Source organism: Primulina eburnea, unplaced genomic scaffold (genome assembly GCF_022965805.1).
Source record: "Primulina eburnea isolate SZY01 unplaced genomic scaffold, ASM2296580v1 ctg507_ERROPOS390280, whole genome shotgun sequence".
NCBI lineage: Eukaryota > Viridiplantae > Streptophyta > Magnoliopsida > Lamiales > Gesneriaceae > Primulina > Primulina eburnea.
In genome coordinates, this window is record NW_027331309.1 from 132,620 (window position 1) to 145,245 (window position 12,626).

A 12,626-nucleotide genomic window follows, 5' to 3' on the forward strand; every position below is an offset into this window, starting at 1 on the left:
TAAAGATTTATGTCATAGAATTTGGAATAATAAATCTTTGAATTAATTATCATGATACACATGGAAATCACATTTTTATAATTACCGTGATTATTTAATGAATCGTATCGGATAAATATGACATATAATCATGAAATTATAGCTAATAGTAAATCATATTTTTCGTGCAATACATAAAGTTATTTCTATATAGAAAAATCATGACATGCATTTTCATATATTACATTAAATTTGTAACCTCAGAAAGTATTATAAAATGTGACAAATAGATTTACCGACTAACCATTCGTTTGTGTTTAAATTTAATGTCGAAAAGATAAAACAAATTAGCCACCATTAATTCTATAATAAATTAATTAATAATAATAAAAAAAAACAGATTGTAAAGCGGATCCCTATCCACCCGCTTTGCTATAAATCCATCTCTTTTTCTTGGTTTGCCCTGTTTGCACTTCACTGTAAACTTCACTCAAGTTTCCACCTTTCTCACTTTAAAGAAACCCAATCTTCGATCCTCAGGCAAAGTTTGAGATCAACAACCGAAAGCTGGATTCTTTTCTTCTTTTCCTTGTTGTTAAAGACCCCATCTCCCCTCATGGTTGATGTGGACAGGAGGATGGCCGGGCTGAACGCTTCCCACGTGGCCGGACTCCGCCGTCTATCCGCACGGGCCGCCTCTTCCGCTCCGTCCACGCCGCGCAAAAGCCTCCTATCTTTCTCGTCGTTGGCGGAGAAAGTGATCCGCCATTTGAAGAGCTCGGGTGTTAGAGTCCAAGCTGGTTTATCGGTGTCGGAGTTCGCGTTAGCCGAAGCCGAGTTCGGGTTTGCATTCCCACCGGACCTGAAAGCGGTTCTGTCGTTGGGTTTGCCCGTGGGGACCGGGTTTCCCGACTGGCGGTCATCGGGCTCGGCCAGGCTTCACCTCCGAACCTCCATTGAACTTCCTGTTGCTTCAATCTCTTTCCACATAGCTCGAAATGTTCTATGGTCTAAGTCGTGGGGCCCGCGCCCGTCCAACCCGGAGAAGGCCCTGAAGATAGCCCGGAACGCTCTCAAACAAGCCCCGCTTTTGATCCCCGTCTTCAACCGTTGTTACATCCCTTGCAACCCTTGTTTGGCAGGAAACCCTATTTTCTACGTAGATGAGAACAGAATCTTCTGTTGCGGGTTTGATTTGTCAGACTTTTTTGATCGCGAATCCTCTCTCTTCAAACCGAGTCGGGATTCAAGTATTCTATCAACCTACCGCTCAGGAAGCGAGCTGAACTCAGCTGGATCATCGAGCAGCTTCTCCAGGAGAAGCCTTGACGCGATCTCCGGCGGGCGGACGCCACGGTGGGTGGAGTTCTGGAGCGACGCCGCCGTGGATCGCCGGCAGAGGAACTCTAACTCATCCTCCTCATCCTCATCATCACCCGACAGGTACCGCGACATACCAAGATCCGAAATGCCCAAATGGGTCGAAGAATACGTGACCGAAATCGGGTCGGTTTTGAAACAAGGAGGTTGGAAGGAATCCGACGTCTCGGAGATCATACACGTGTCGGCATCCGGGTTCTTCGAAGGCGAGATGGTTATGGTGGATAACGAGGCCGTGTTGGATGCTTTGCTGCTGAAAGCGGATCGGTTATCAGATACACTCCTGAAATCCGGGTGGAGCTCCGAAGAGGTTTCGGATGCTCTTGGTTTCAATTTCCGACGGGAGAAGGAGAAGAAACCGGTGAAGATGCTGTCTCCTGAGCTGGTCGAGAGGATTGGGAAACTGGCTGTGGCGGTGAACCGGTCTTCGTCGTCCTCAACCGGTTCGCTGTCTTAGTAAACCCGGGGAACATCGAGATTGCCTCGTGTTCCCAGCTAGCGTCGTGCCTCAATTGGATACAAAAATATTTCTTAGGAAGTTGTAAAAGGTTGAATAAAGTAAGACAAATGGTATAGAAATTAGAAATTATGAATATTTTTGGGGGAAAAAACAGAAAAGAAAATGATTACACACTATACGTGTAATACGAAATTAAAAAGGTATTATACCGTTACTCCGAATCTGTCTTCAATTTTATTGATTCAAACGTCTGTTTTACTCTACATTCTGAAATTTTAGTTGTGTAATAATATATATTATGTTAGTGAGATTTCTATAAACTTTTTCGCTGAATCATTTTCACACGAAGATAAGAGTCACGCGACTGCTGGACTAGCTCAAATACTTCACTTTCTTCTGCAAACAAATTTAGAAGGAAAATTTTCTTGGGGAAATGTATAAATAAAACATAATAATATAAAAAAAATTACGGAGTGACACAGATATCAAACCAAGGGGCGCACGTGTGCTCAAAAAGACGTAGAATGGGTCCCATATCTTGGGGATTGTAAAATAATGTTTTTAAAAATTATATTTTTGAAAGAGTTGGGAGATCGACTGGGATTCGTGAGTGACCTTCCCTCTCCAAGTGTCACAAATAAATGGTGCGTCGAAATAGTCGGCATGTTCCACATTCGGGTCCTAAGCCATCCACCTATTTAGTTAAGGATTCAACAAACTTAACATTTTTGTATTACTCCATTTTATACAATAATTTGTCAAAGAAAATGGAGTAAGGATTATACATAGTTATGTTATCTTTATTTTTCGATTTATCACCTCATCCTATGTCATGAGTGGAACATATTAAAAACAGAGTGAGGATCATTGCAAAAATTAAAGTAATTAATTTGTTATATGATAAAAGAAAAATTACAAGTGGAAAATGGGTATTGAAAAAGAAATATGAGGGATGAAAAGGCAAATGTGTATAATATATTCTTTTGAGAGGAGATAGGAGTTGACAGACAGGAAATAAAGAGAAGCCACTGTGTTATCCACATTCGAGTGGGAAACCTGACACCTAATTCTTGACGTCTTAACCTTCAAGAGACACAACAACGAGGTGGGTGGTGTTTGCTCCTCCCTAACTTCAACTTTTGTCGCATTTATTATATTTCTTGTCTTTTCTATCGGCGAACAATTCTATGTTTTTATAAAATATACACAAAATAACATTTTGTCTTGAGATATATAGAAATTCCACATCGACCATTCCTATAAAACATAAGCAAATTAGTCCATAATGGGATCAATCAGCATATAACATAACCACAGTTGTCCCATCACCATGGTCAAGACTGTCATCATATGATCTCACGAGTCCTGTTATTATTTAAGACAACAAAACATATAGAGGAGGATGATTAGGTCAATACCTTCTCTCGATAAAACATACAAAAATAACACACAACTTTTTAGATCAAAAGTGAATTATAAGAAATGATTAAAATTTCGAAATAGATGTAGCTCATGGCTCGTAGCAATCCAACATGGAGATTTTTGAATTTTCTTTTTGTTGCACACATTGAAATCGACTTGTATCGTAAATATCTTTTTTTACAGACGTTTTATGTGGTTTGTTTTTTAAAATGCTGAGTATCATTGCCACAAATAAACTCCATCGAATTTTACATTTTAATTTGAAGTGTTCATGTTCTTGACAGGTTAGAACTAATTCACATGACATTTATTCTTACTAAAACACAATACCAGTTGCATGACAGGAAGACATGGGAGATGCATGCCCCTCTGCCGCCCGTAATGGTGGCGATTTCATCACTTGTCCACCGCGGGCGTGGCACATTTATGTATGTGAGACGAGATTGTGTGTGTATGGCGAGACAGTGAAACATCTACAGATTTATGATAAGCTTAATTATAATACTATAATTTGATATGTGGTTCATGCAATGTATTTATAGGAAGGAGGGGCCACTCTTGATATCTTATTTTATTTGGAAATTTGGATGGTGACTACACCGGCACATCTAATTTAAGTGCAGACTTATTGCAAACTGTTGGTGTGTTATTAAATAATATTTATTTTGAGGAAATTAAATAATATATTTTTTTAAAATAATCCTGTTTATAGATGTAGGGTCCCATCCTTCCAAGTCCATTGTCCTTTTTCCCTGCGTTTCTGGCCAATTATTTTGGTGGAAGATTTGAATCATGTTGGTTGGCCTTTTGATCCATTGTCAATTAGGAAATCTATCGTATTGAATTTGTACAAGATATTAATAGTTTAAATTTTGAAAGTAACAAAAAATAAGATATATAATTTACTCCAAGTTATGTTACAAGAAAAAATCCATGTGTGGGCAGTTCCTGAAATTTTATCGATTAAATAGTTCGAAGTTTTTAAGCAACAAATTTGAATTAGCTCGAATAATGTTCTTCGAGTGTTTATTACAACTATCTAATTCGAGGTTTTCTGTGCGTGCTTCAAAACATAGTCTCAAACTGAATTTGCGTCCGAATTATTTCGTTGCATTATGCATAAAATGTGCTGGAGAATGAATTTGAATATGTAACTCATAGAGTTTGATAATTAAATTCAAATCGAAACAATGGAATGCGAATTGTAATTATAAAACAAGCTAAACTTGATTGCAAAATAGTTCATTTTGTGGGTTTAATGGAGAAAAAAAGGTTTCAATTTCAAATTCAATCTAGTAGAATTCAGGAAAGCTGAGATTTGAATTTTTTTAACTCCATAATTTGTCCAATTTTTTTTCCAATAACAATTGGAGCCATTTCCATGTATAATTAGAGCGTATAAATATTTTAATTACATGTCACGACTCCTATCCCAAAATGCAGCAGCATGACACCGTTCAATTGCCACCAATTAAAATTCTATACAAGTTTCCCTATAATTCAATCTCCTTCCGCGGTCTCACTTTGAATCCTATACAGCTTGCAGAACTTCAGTTTCATCTGTTTTCTTTGCGATTTTTGGTGGAAGCTTTAAAACCTTTACGCGAAATACCGCCTGCAATGGCTTCCATACAACACGTCAATGTGACGAAAACCAAGGGCCGTTCAAGAACATAAAGTATCAAGATCCAGTTAAAGCCTAAAGGATGATGTAAGATTAAACAAGACGACGGCCCAAAAAGAGGGACAGTGTATCGTGCTCTTTCTACGTTTTTTGCAACAAAATATGGGGATGAGAATTGAGAAACTAGGTAATGATGTAAAAACTCTGACCTTCTTATCAGACCCAAATTCAATCACATCCGTAGGATGAAAACGAGTAGGGACATTGGGTGACACACGATATCGCCTGTCCTCGTTGCTGTAAAATTTTCTACACTTAGTATGTAGATTCATGTCACATCATGCGTATAGAAGTGGGAAAAATGCATTCCAAGACATACTCAGATATCCAGGTGCCATATTCACTCCTTAAGTCAGTTACGAAGAAGGCTCCATCTTTATAGCTTATTCGAGCATGTGTTTTGGAAACCTGAAGTGTCGCAATTGAAGGAAAAAATGAAACTTCCGGAAAATTATAAAAGGGAAATGAGAATTCAGTGAACTTGCCTGAGGTGAAGGTATACATACTGATACTCCAGCAAAATTTGGGTGGTGTACATTCCTACGATTGAAAAGGGTATGCTATAAGTATCACAGTCTAATATAGACATGTAAGCAAATGAATCACACGGTTTCTTTCATAAGCTGTAGACGAAAAGGCATACCCAATAACATATGGATTCTTCTCATCTCGGCTTAGAATGATGGTATCAGTTGCAGCGGTTGAATCTTCAATGGAAAATAGAAACCAACTATACACACGACAGGGCAACAGTTGAGCAAATCGATAAAGGAATAGTACCTCGTCCACGTTGAAATGTTTGGGGAATGGGTCTATAAAGATGTAAAAAAAAGAATTCTTCTAGCATTTGGATGAATGCAAGATAATTGCTAGCAGAACCCATGAGTGCGATGCGTGACAAAATGAAGAAAGTATTCTCTTCATAAATTTAAGGTTATGATATACTCACTCTGCATCCAGAGCTCGCTCTAGAGCATCATCATCTGTAAACCATCTTCGTAACTGGTCATTGGCCTTCACGAGTAATAGATACGACACATTAGTCACCTGGTCATCATACCATAATCATAGAACACAAACTGCAATTTTATTCCAAGTTTATTGGCTTACTTTATCAGAAAGTCTGCACTGCAGCGTTCTTCCTTCAAGTTTTGAACTGAAAGCCATACAATTCATTCATTATATTCAACATTCTCTCCACATCACGAAAAGTCCAAATATAAAATTGTCGATTTGTCGTGCGTGTACACGCGCACACACATGTTTTTCTATCACACTTGGTGCAAATAAAGGTTACACAGCTTAGACGTCATGTTTTTCAACACTAAGTGCTTCCAACCAAATTCATATTAAACATCCCGGTTCCAATACATCTCATAAAAAAATTAAAATCTTGTAACACACTTATTCAATCCATCGGTGGAAACCAAAAATCATACCAAATATATTGACAAATAAAGGAAAATAAGATCTCACCCATTACCACCAAGAACCCAACTCAACATTAAAGGCATAGCAATGTCGACAAAAAATCTCCCACCAACTCTTCCGGGATGTGGTATTCTAAATTTTGTCAGGAACTACAAAACCAAATACCGACTTTCATCAACTTCTAAAATTTCTGGACCATACCCGGATATTCTCAATCTTCTCATGCATTAAATTCACATTCTTACCGACAGCGGACCGAGACCAACACCAAGGTATGCTTTGTAAGTTGTTGCCATAATTGCAGCCATCCTTGCTAGTCCATGAATGACTGCAACTCTTATTTTTCGAGCATTCTCATATCTGAAGAAAGCCAACAAATGCTTTGAAGTTTTGGTGGGTGATCTTCATGAAACTTTAACGAGGCTTATGGAGACAGCAGTAAGGGAAACAAATACATTACACCTTTTCAAAGCAGAGGCTATATCCATTGGCCTACTAGACTCGATACTTTCTTTCCATACTTTATCAAGCTCCAGTGATAGTTGATATCCATCCTGAATTCATAACATATTATTTCAATATTATCGCCTTTTAGTTCAAAATCAGAAAAGATTCGTGATCCGGAAATAAATTCAATATCCATGCACATGATGGAATTCTTATATATACATATTTTTAGTGGTCCACAGTCTTTTTAAAAAGTTCTATAATCAAATAAAGGCAGTGTGTACCTTAAGAAAATGGTAGAGAAGTTCAGAAAAAGAACTGTTCAAAATACATCATACCTCAATTGCCATGCATCCCCCTTGACCCAAGTTTGGTTGCATGGCATGGACAGAATCACCAAGTAACGTGACACGGCCCTTTCCCCATGTTAAGGCTGGGGTCCGGTCATATATATCACGACGGAGAATTGCATCATCATCCGTGGTGAGTAATAGATCTATGACATTATCACACCAACCTCCAAACAATTTAAGTAGCCTCTCCTTTTTACCTAAAAGATCAAGAGAATCACTCCTTTTAAGGATGAAACTTCATCCTAGCTGTACAACTCAAATAATTTAAATTTATCATGGCATCGATAAGTATCCTTCTTTCAAGGCAGTATTTATGCCATAAAATCAGAATTCAGTTATAAGTAAAATTAACAGTTGACTATCATTCATCTTTCCACTCAGGGGTGTCACATACGTCCCAGACTGGATAAGCTCGGTGAACTATATACTAGAAGGTTTTTCCCAGTGAAATTGCCTGGCCGGAGTCAACTGAAGAGAAACAAATATCGAATCAGTAAGGGGTAAAGCTGGAGATTGTTTACCTCCGACATCTACACCACCTGGCGGTTCATTATGAAACGCATACCATTGCATCTTTCCTCCCCCAACATCTGAAGAAACAAAGTATTGTTTGTGGCCCAGGAATACTCGGTACCTGTAAGAGAATTGCAAACTTAGTGGCCTTACTCAATATCATAGACAAGGAAATGTTACAGACATTGGAACGAGAATAGACAACATACCCAACCGTCTCTATATCAGCAGGAACAAAATCTGCTATTCCGGTGTAACAAGTGTACCCTGAGTATATAGCTTCACTTGGGCCAAACAGAGTTTTCCTCACCTGTGCTAGCATTAACAGTGATACCAGAATCACGAGCATAAGAATTCGGAGTCAAATTTCAATATTTCATGATTCATTTTTTTTTATTCTTTGTTTTTCTGCTCTACATTCAGTTTTTGGTCGAGCGGAATTGTATCTAATCATCATTATAATCATAGCACATTCCCGCTAGTTGCGGGATCGACTGCATGGATATTAGTTCTCCAAGCTAAGCGATTTTCTCACATGTCATCCCTTAAACCAAGATCTAATATATGCTCCTTAAGACCTTTATCCAAGTTTCCAATGGATAATCGGAATCGTATCACACATATAAAGTAAAAAGTACCTTCGACCGTATCCCATCAGCACCAACAAGAAGATCACCCTCATAACACTGCCCATTCTCAAGCTTCACAGTAACCTGAATTTGTGCAAAGTATTAGTCGTACCAAAGCAGACACGGGATCAACATTAATTTTTTTGGGATACGTTAGGGCGTGGAGCGCTTAATAGACCTAGAAAATATGCGATATTGATGAATTTTCATTTGGATTTGCATTGGGATCTAGCAAGCTACTAAACCAGTGAAGAAAGGTGTAACTTGAGACTACCTTTTCACCGTCATCTTTGAAGTCCACTACATTGCTTTCATTAATAATAATATCTGAGCCAACTGCATAGGCAAGAATTTGTTGCAAAGTCATGCGGCTAATGACTCTGGTGACGGGAAGTCCCCGCTCCGCTGCGGGAGTGAACGTGTCAAACTTGACGTACCTGATTATAAACAGTATCATTTTATGCACTTAAATCACATAAAATGGGAAAAGAAAAGTCACATCTTCCTTTCGCAAACAAAGATAACAAAAATAACTGCTGCATCGACGACCCCTCCCTCCGCTTTCCATATAGTATGTATATGATTAAGGAAACCAAACCGATTCCTCGAGTAAGAATTCTTCATCATTTACAGATTAACCAAGAGAAAAGAGAAACACTAGATAGCATAATCAGGGAAACAAAAATGGTGACAGTGTAAGGCAAAAAACATGGATTCGTGTCATATATTTGAAAGGACAGGATATTGATAACAATAGTACAAAGCCCACAACCATTAAGGGAGAGCACTTTAGAATTTATAACTGCAAGATTCATTTTCGGTCTTTCTGCTACCATCCAAACATACAATAATACACCGCTTAATGAGGAACATCCAGACAGATATTGCACAAGCATGATATACCACGGATACAAAGGCAACACTTTGAGCAGAAACAGGGCGAGGAGGGAAGCACTCAAAACCAAAAAAAAAGTAGATTTTTTTTCCATGACGTAAGAGTTCATCATCCTCGCCTCCTAACCCCAATTATCAGTCCTTAGCAGTACGAAAGTACTTTATAGTTCTATTGGACACTTGAAGCATTCTACTCATCCATGAAAACACGAAAAAGACCAGCACGAAATGTTTGGAAGGAATTAGCATGGTTTCAGATAATAACCAAGTGAAGTTTTAATTTTTACAAAAAAATTGCATTTATTTTCGGAGCTGCTTCTATACCCTTTGTTAATTAATTCACTGCCTAGCCCCACCAAACACCGTTTTAAACCGCGGGTGAATCAAATATTTGGCAGATAATATCCTTCTAAACGACAACTCAGCACAACTAAATCTAGAAACCTACCAATTACCAGAGATCCCATCCACCAAACCGTTAATTCGATCACCGGTGATGCAGCCGGCGCTCATTATTTCCTCGGCAACATCCATATCTATAGCCTCCAAAGCAGCCAATGCATTGCTCTGTATCTGAATTGGCCCTCTATACTGCCCCTCCCCTCTGATAGCACTCAAATCCCTCTCGAACACCACCACGTCAAACCCCCGCTTTTTAGCAGCCAAAGCCAGAACCAGCCCACCAATCCCGCCGCCAGCCACCAGAATCCTCAGCTTCTTCACCGTGTCTTTCGAGACTCCACCGCTAACAGAAGCCTCACACTCTGGGACTTCCACTACAGCAGCCTTCACTTTCGTTTGTTTCCTGTGGTGCCCATTTTCTTGGTAACTCAAGTAGGATTTCTGGCCCGGAAAAGCGCAGACTTCTGCTGGGATATCTTTGAATACCAGAGATGGGGAATGGGTTCTTGAAAACAGCGATGTAGATGGATTGATTGAGTGATAGAGTACAGATGAAGTCATCTTTCTAGAACTAGGCAAACATACCGAACAAAATTCAGTGTATCAGTATTAAAGCACCAGTCTTTTTTGTGGTAAAACACCGAAATTTCGAGAATTGAATGAAGAAGCAGAACCAATAAAAACTGGTGTGGTCTTCGCAATCTTCTATCCTCGAAATTCGATTAGCTCGAATAGAAATTCGGAGGATATATAGTGAGAGCGACGGTTACGGTTTTGGGTGGTGGGGCTGTAAGAAATCTGAGCCAATCCCATCATAGCAGAAGAAGCAACGGTGGAGATTTCATGGCAATGCCATGTTGCCCAGCTCTCTGTCAGCATATTCAAGTGTCCAAACTTGGTGGTCTGGAGATGAGATCTTTACTTCATTTTATATATTTAATTTCAAAAAAAAAATGGGTCTTATATATAAATAGACAAATCTTGATCGTTCATCTTATCATAGAGACAATATCTATATGAGTAGAATGAAATAAACCGGTTGGAAGGATGAGTAGGATGGCTAAAAGAACAGCAAAATTAATTTGTTTTACATTAATTGTTGATTAAATCACAAATTGGTATATCAATTTTTGTGAATGATCTAATAGGTACCCAATTCCAACTCATTTCTAATTAAAAAAGTTTGTGTATTAATTTGTCATTTAAAAATAATTCATATATCAAATTATTTTTTACTCAATAATAAAATGTTACCTAATTTGTTTACTTTAGAATAATTTAAGGAATAAAACTTTCTTGAGTATTATTCCACTCATATTTTAAAAAATCATCTCGATTCAAAAAATCCTTACCATACAACTTATAAGTCATGTCAATAAACTTATTGAAATCAAAATTAGTCATTTAATGCCCTAACTATATACTCCTATTCTCTTCAATTCCTAATACTCATAAAAATGAGTCGATTTTGAAACCGGACTTTAACCCAACTGGTCTTAATTGTGTAGAGGTTTGTATCGATGTGTGTTCGAGTTCAATACTCATAAAAATAATGGTCGGGTTTAGAAAATAATTATCTTAAAAAAACTTCTTGTATGTAGACAAGTTGGATCTATCTCAAATTTAACCGTCACACCATTCAAATAGTGCCACGTACGCCTCTAGTGACCAATCGATAAACTTCAAATATCCCTTTTAAAAAAAGTGTTATATGTGGTCGAAGCCTACAACGACAGCAACATTTCCTATCTGTGATCAAATCATGTCCAGAAAAATTAAGATTTTTTTTAAAAAGTAAAATAATTTTGTTTTTTTTTTTATAAAAAAAGGCTACTCTACAAGTTTCTAATGAGTTCTAAATATGATTATCATAAATTATAATTTTATTTTTAGATATTAGAAAATTATAATAATTGAATAGGGCTTTTTCTGGTGGCGACAATTGACCGGGACCAACATAATTTCATAGTTTTCTCTAATTTTCTTGCTTCACTCGTTTCATATAGTTGACAATTTCATGACAATTGATATCCATAATTATAGAAGTAACTGGATAAATTATTATAAGCCTAAAAAAAATGGGAATGTATATATAATTTAAGAGAAAGTTTGACGATATAAATACGAATTTAAGCTCTAAAATTATGCTACAAATATGTTCAAGAATTTTTTAGTATAAGTTCGAATAATTCGATATTTTCACTGATTTAACTCGAAAGTTCAAAATTTAAATACAGTAGACCTCAACTATTGGCCCATGTTATATATCTGGAAACATTGAAACCCCATTGATTCCAGTGCAAAAGGCCCATGTAAAAAGTTAGGATATACATGTAGTTTACAAAATGCCCAAATTTATTAGGCCCAATGGAATGAAGAAGTTTTTCTTCACAAAAAGAAAGTAGGGAAGACCGAGGAAAAAAGTAAGGTAAAACTAGGAAGTCGGTATGATAAATGAAATTTGGGATTGTTTTGTCAGTCATATGTATTTTAGTTTCAAATTAATTTGGATGATGTACAAAACTCTCTCTTTTCCCCATATTAGGGATGACAACGAGTCATGTTAGAATTTGATCTTATATTAAACCCTCTTCGCTGGGATGAGTTTAAACCTGGTTAAGTAAGTCCGAGAACAGCCCTGAAATTTGATGGACCATACCCACCACTCTATATTACATATAATACAAGAGTAGGTCTCTCGTAAGACCGTCTCACGAATTTTTGTCTGTAAGACGGGTCAACCCTACCAATATTCACAATAAAAAGTAATACTCTTTGCATAAAAAGTAATATTTTTTTCATGGATGATCTAAATAAGAGATTTTTCTCACAAAATACGACATGTGAGACCGTCTAACACAAATTTTTTATCATAATATAAATATATAAGTATACATATACACGTACATATTTATGGTTAAGAATATTTTTACATTTTTATTTATTGAATCATGTATATTTTAATATCTAAATTTAACTCATAATATTTTAGGATTGAAATAATTTTATTTTATAATGATATGTTTTAAATT

General features: G+C 37.1%; 2 protein-coding genes and 1 long non-coding RNA gene across 3 annotated transcripts; 2 read left to right on the top strand and 1 right to left on the bottom strand.

Annotated features, from left to right (window-relative positions):
- The first annotated feature begins 408 nt into the window (after positions 1–408).
- LOC140821288 (uncharacterized) lies at positions 409–2,061 on the top strand. The gene has a single exon (XM_073181739.1). It carries the CDS (start codon positions 596–598, stop codon positions 1,814–1,816), a length of 1,221 nt encoding a protein of 406 aa, XP_073037840.1. The 5' UTR covers positions 409–595; the 3' UTR covers positions 1,817–2,061.
- A 2,475-nt stretch (positions 2,062–4,536) lies between these two features.
- LOC140821281 (zeaxanthin epoxidase, chloroplastic-like) lies at positions 4,537–10,368 on the bottom strand. Its single transcript, XM_073181723.1, has 16 exons — positions 9,641–10,368; positions 8,573–8,735; positions 8,308–8,382; positions 7,879–7,979; positions 7,678–7,790; positions 7,142–7,353; positions 6,819–6,910; positions 6,602–6,716; positions 6,402–6,505; positions 6,036–6,081; positions 5,875–5,939; positions 5,569–5,655; positions 5,411–5,465; positions 5,245–5,333; positions 5,075–5,162; positions 4,537–4,856 (listed from the first exon to the last, which is right to left on the bottom strand). Exons 1-16 carry the CDS (start codon positions 10,153–10,155, stop codon positions 4,773–4,775), a joined length of 2,004 nt encoding a protein of 667 aa, XP_073037824.1. The 5' UTR covers positions 10,156–10,368; the 3' UTR covers positions 4,537–4,772.
- LOC140821282 (uncharacterized) lies at positions 5,202–5,466 on the top strand. The gene is made up of 2 exons (XR_012115691.1): positions 5,202–5,338; positions 5,416–5,466. It is a non-coding gene; the product is annotated as an uncharacterized lncRNA (long non-coding RNA).
- Positions 10,369–12,626: the final 2,258 nt, after the last annotated feature.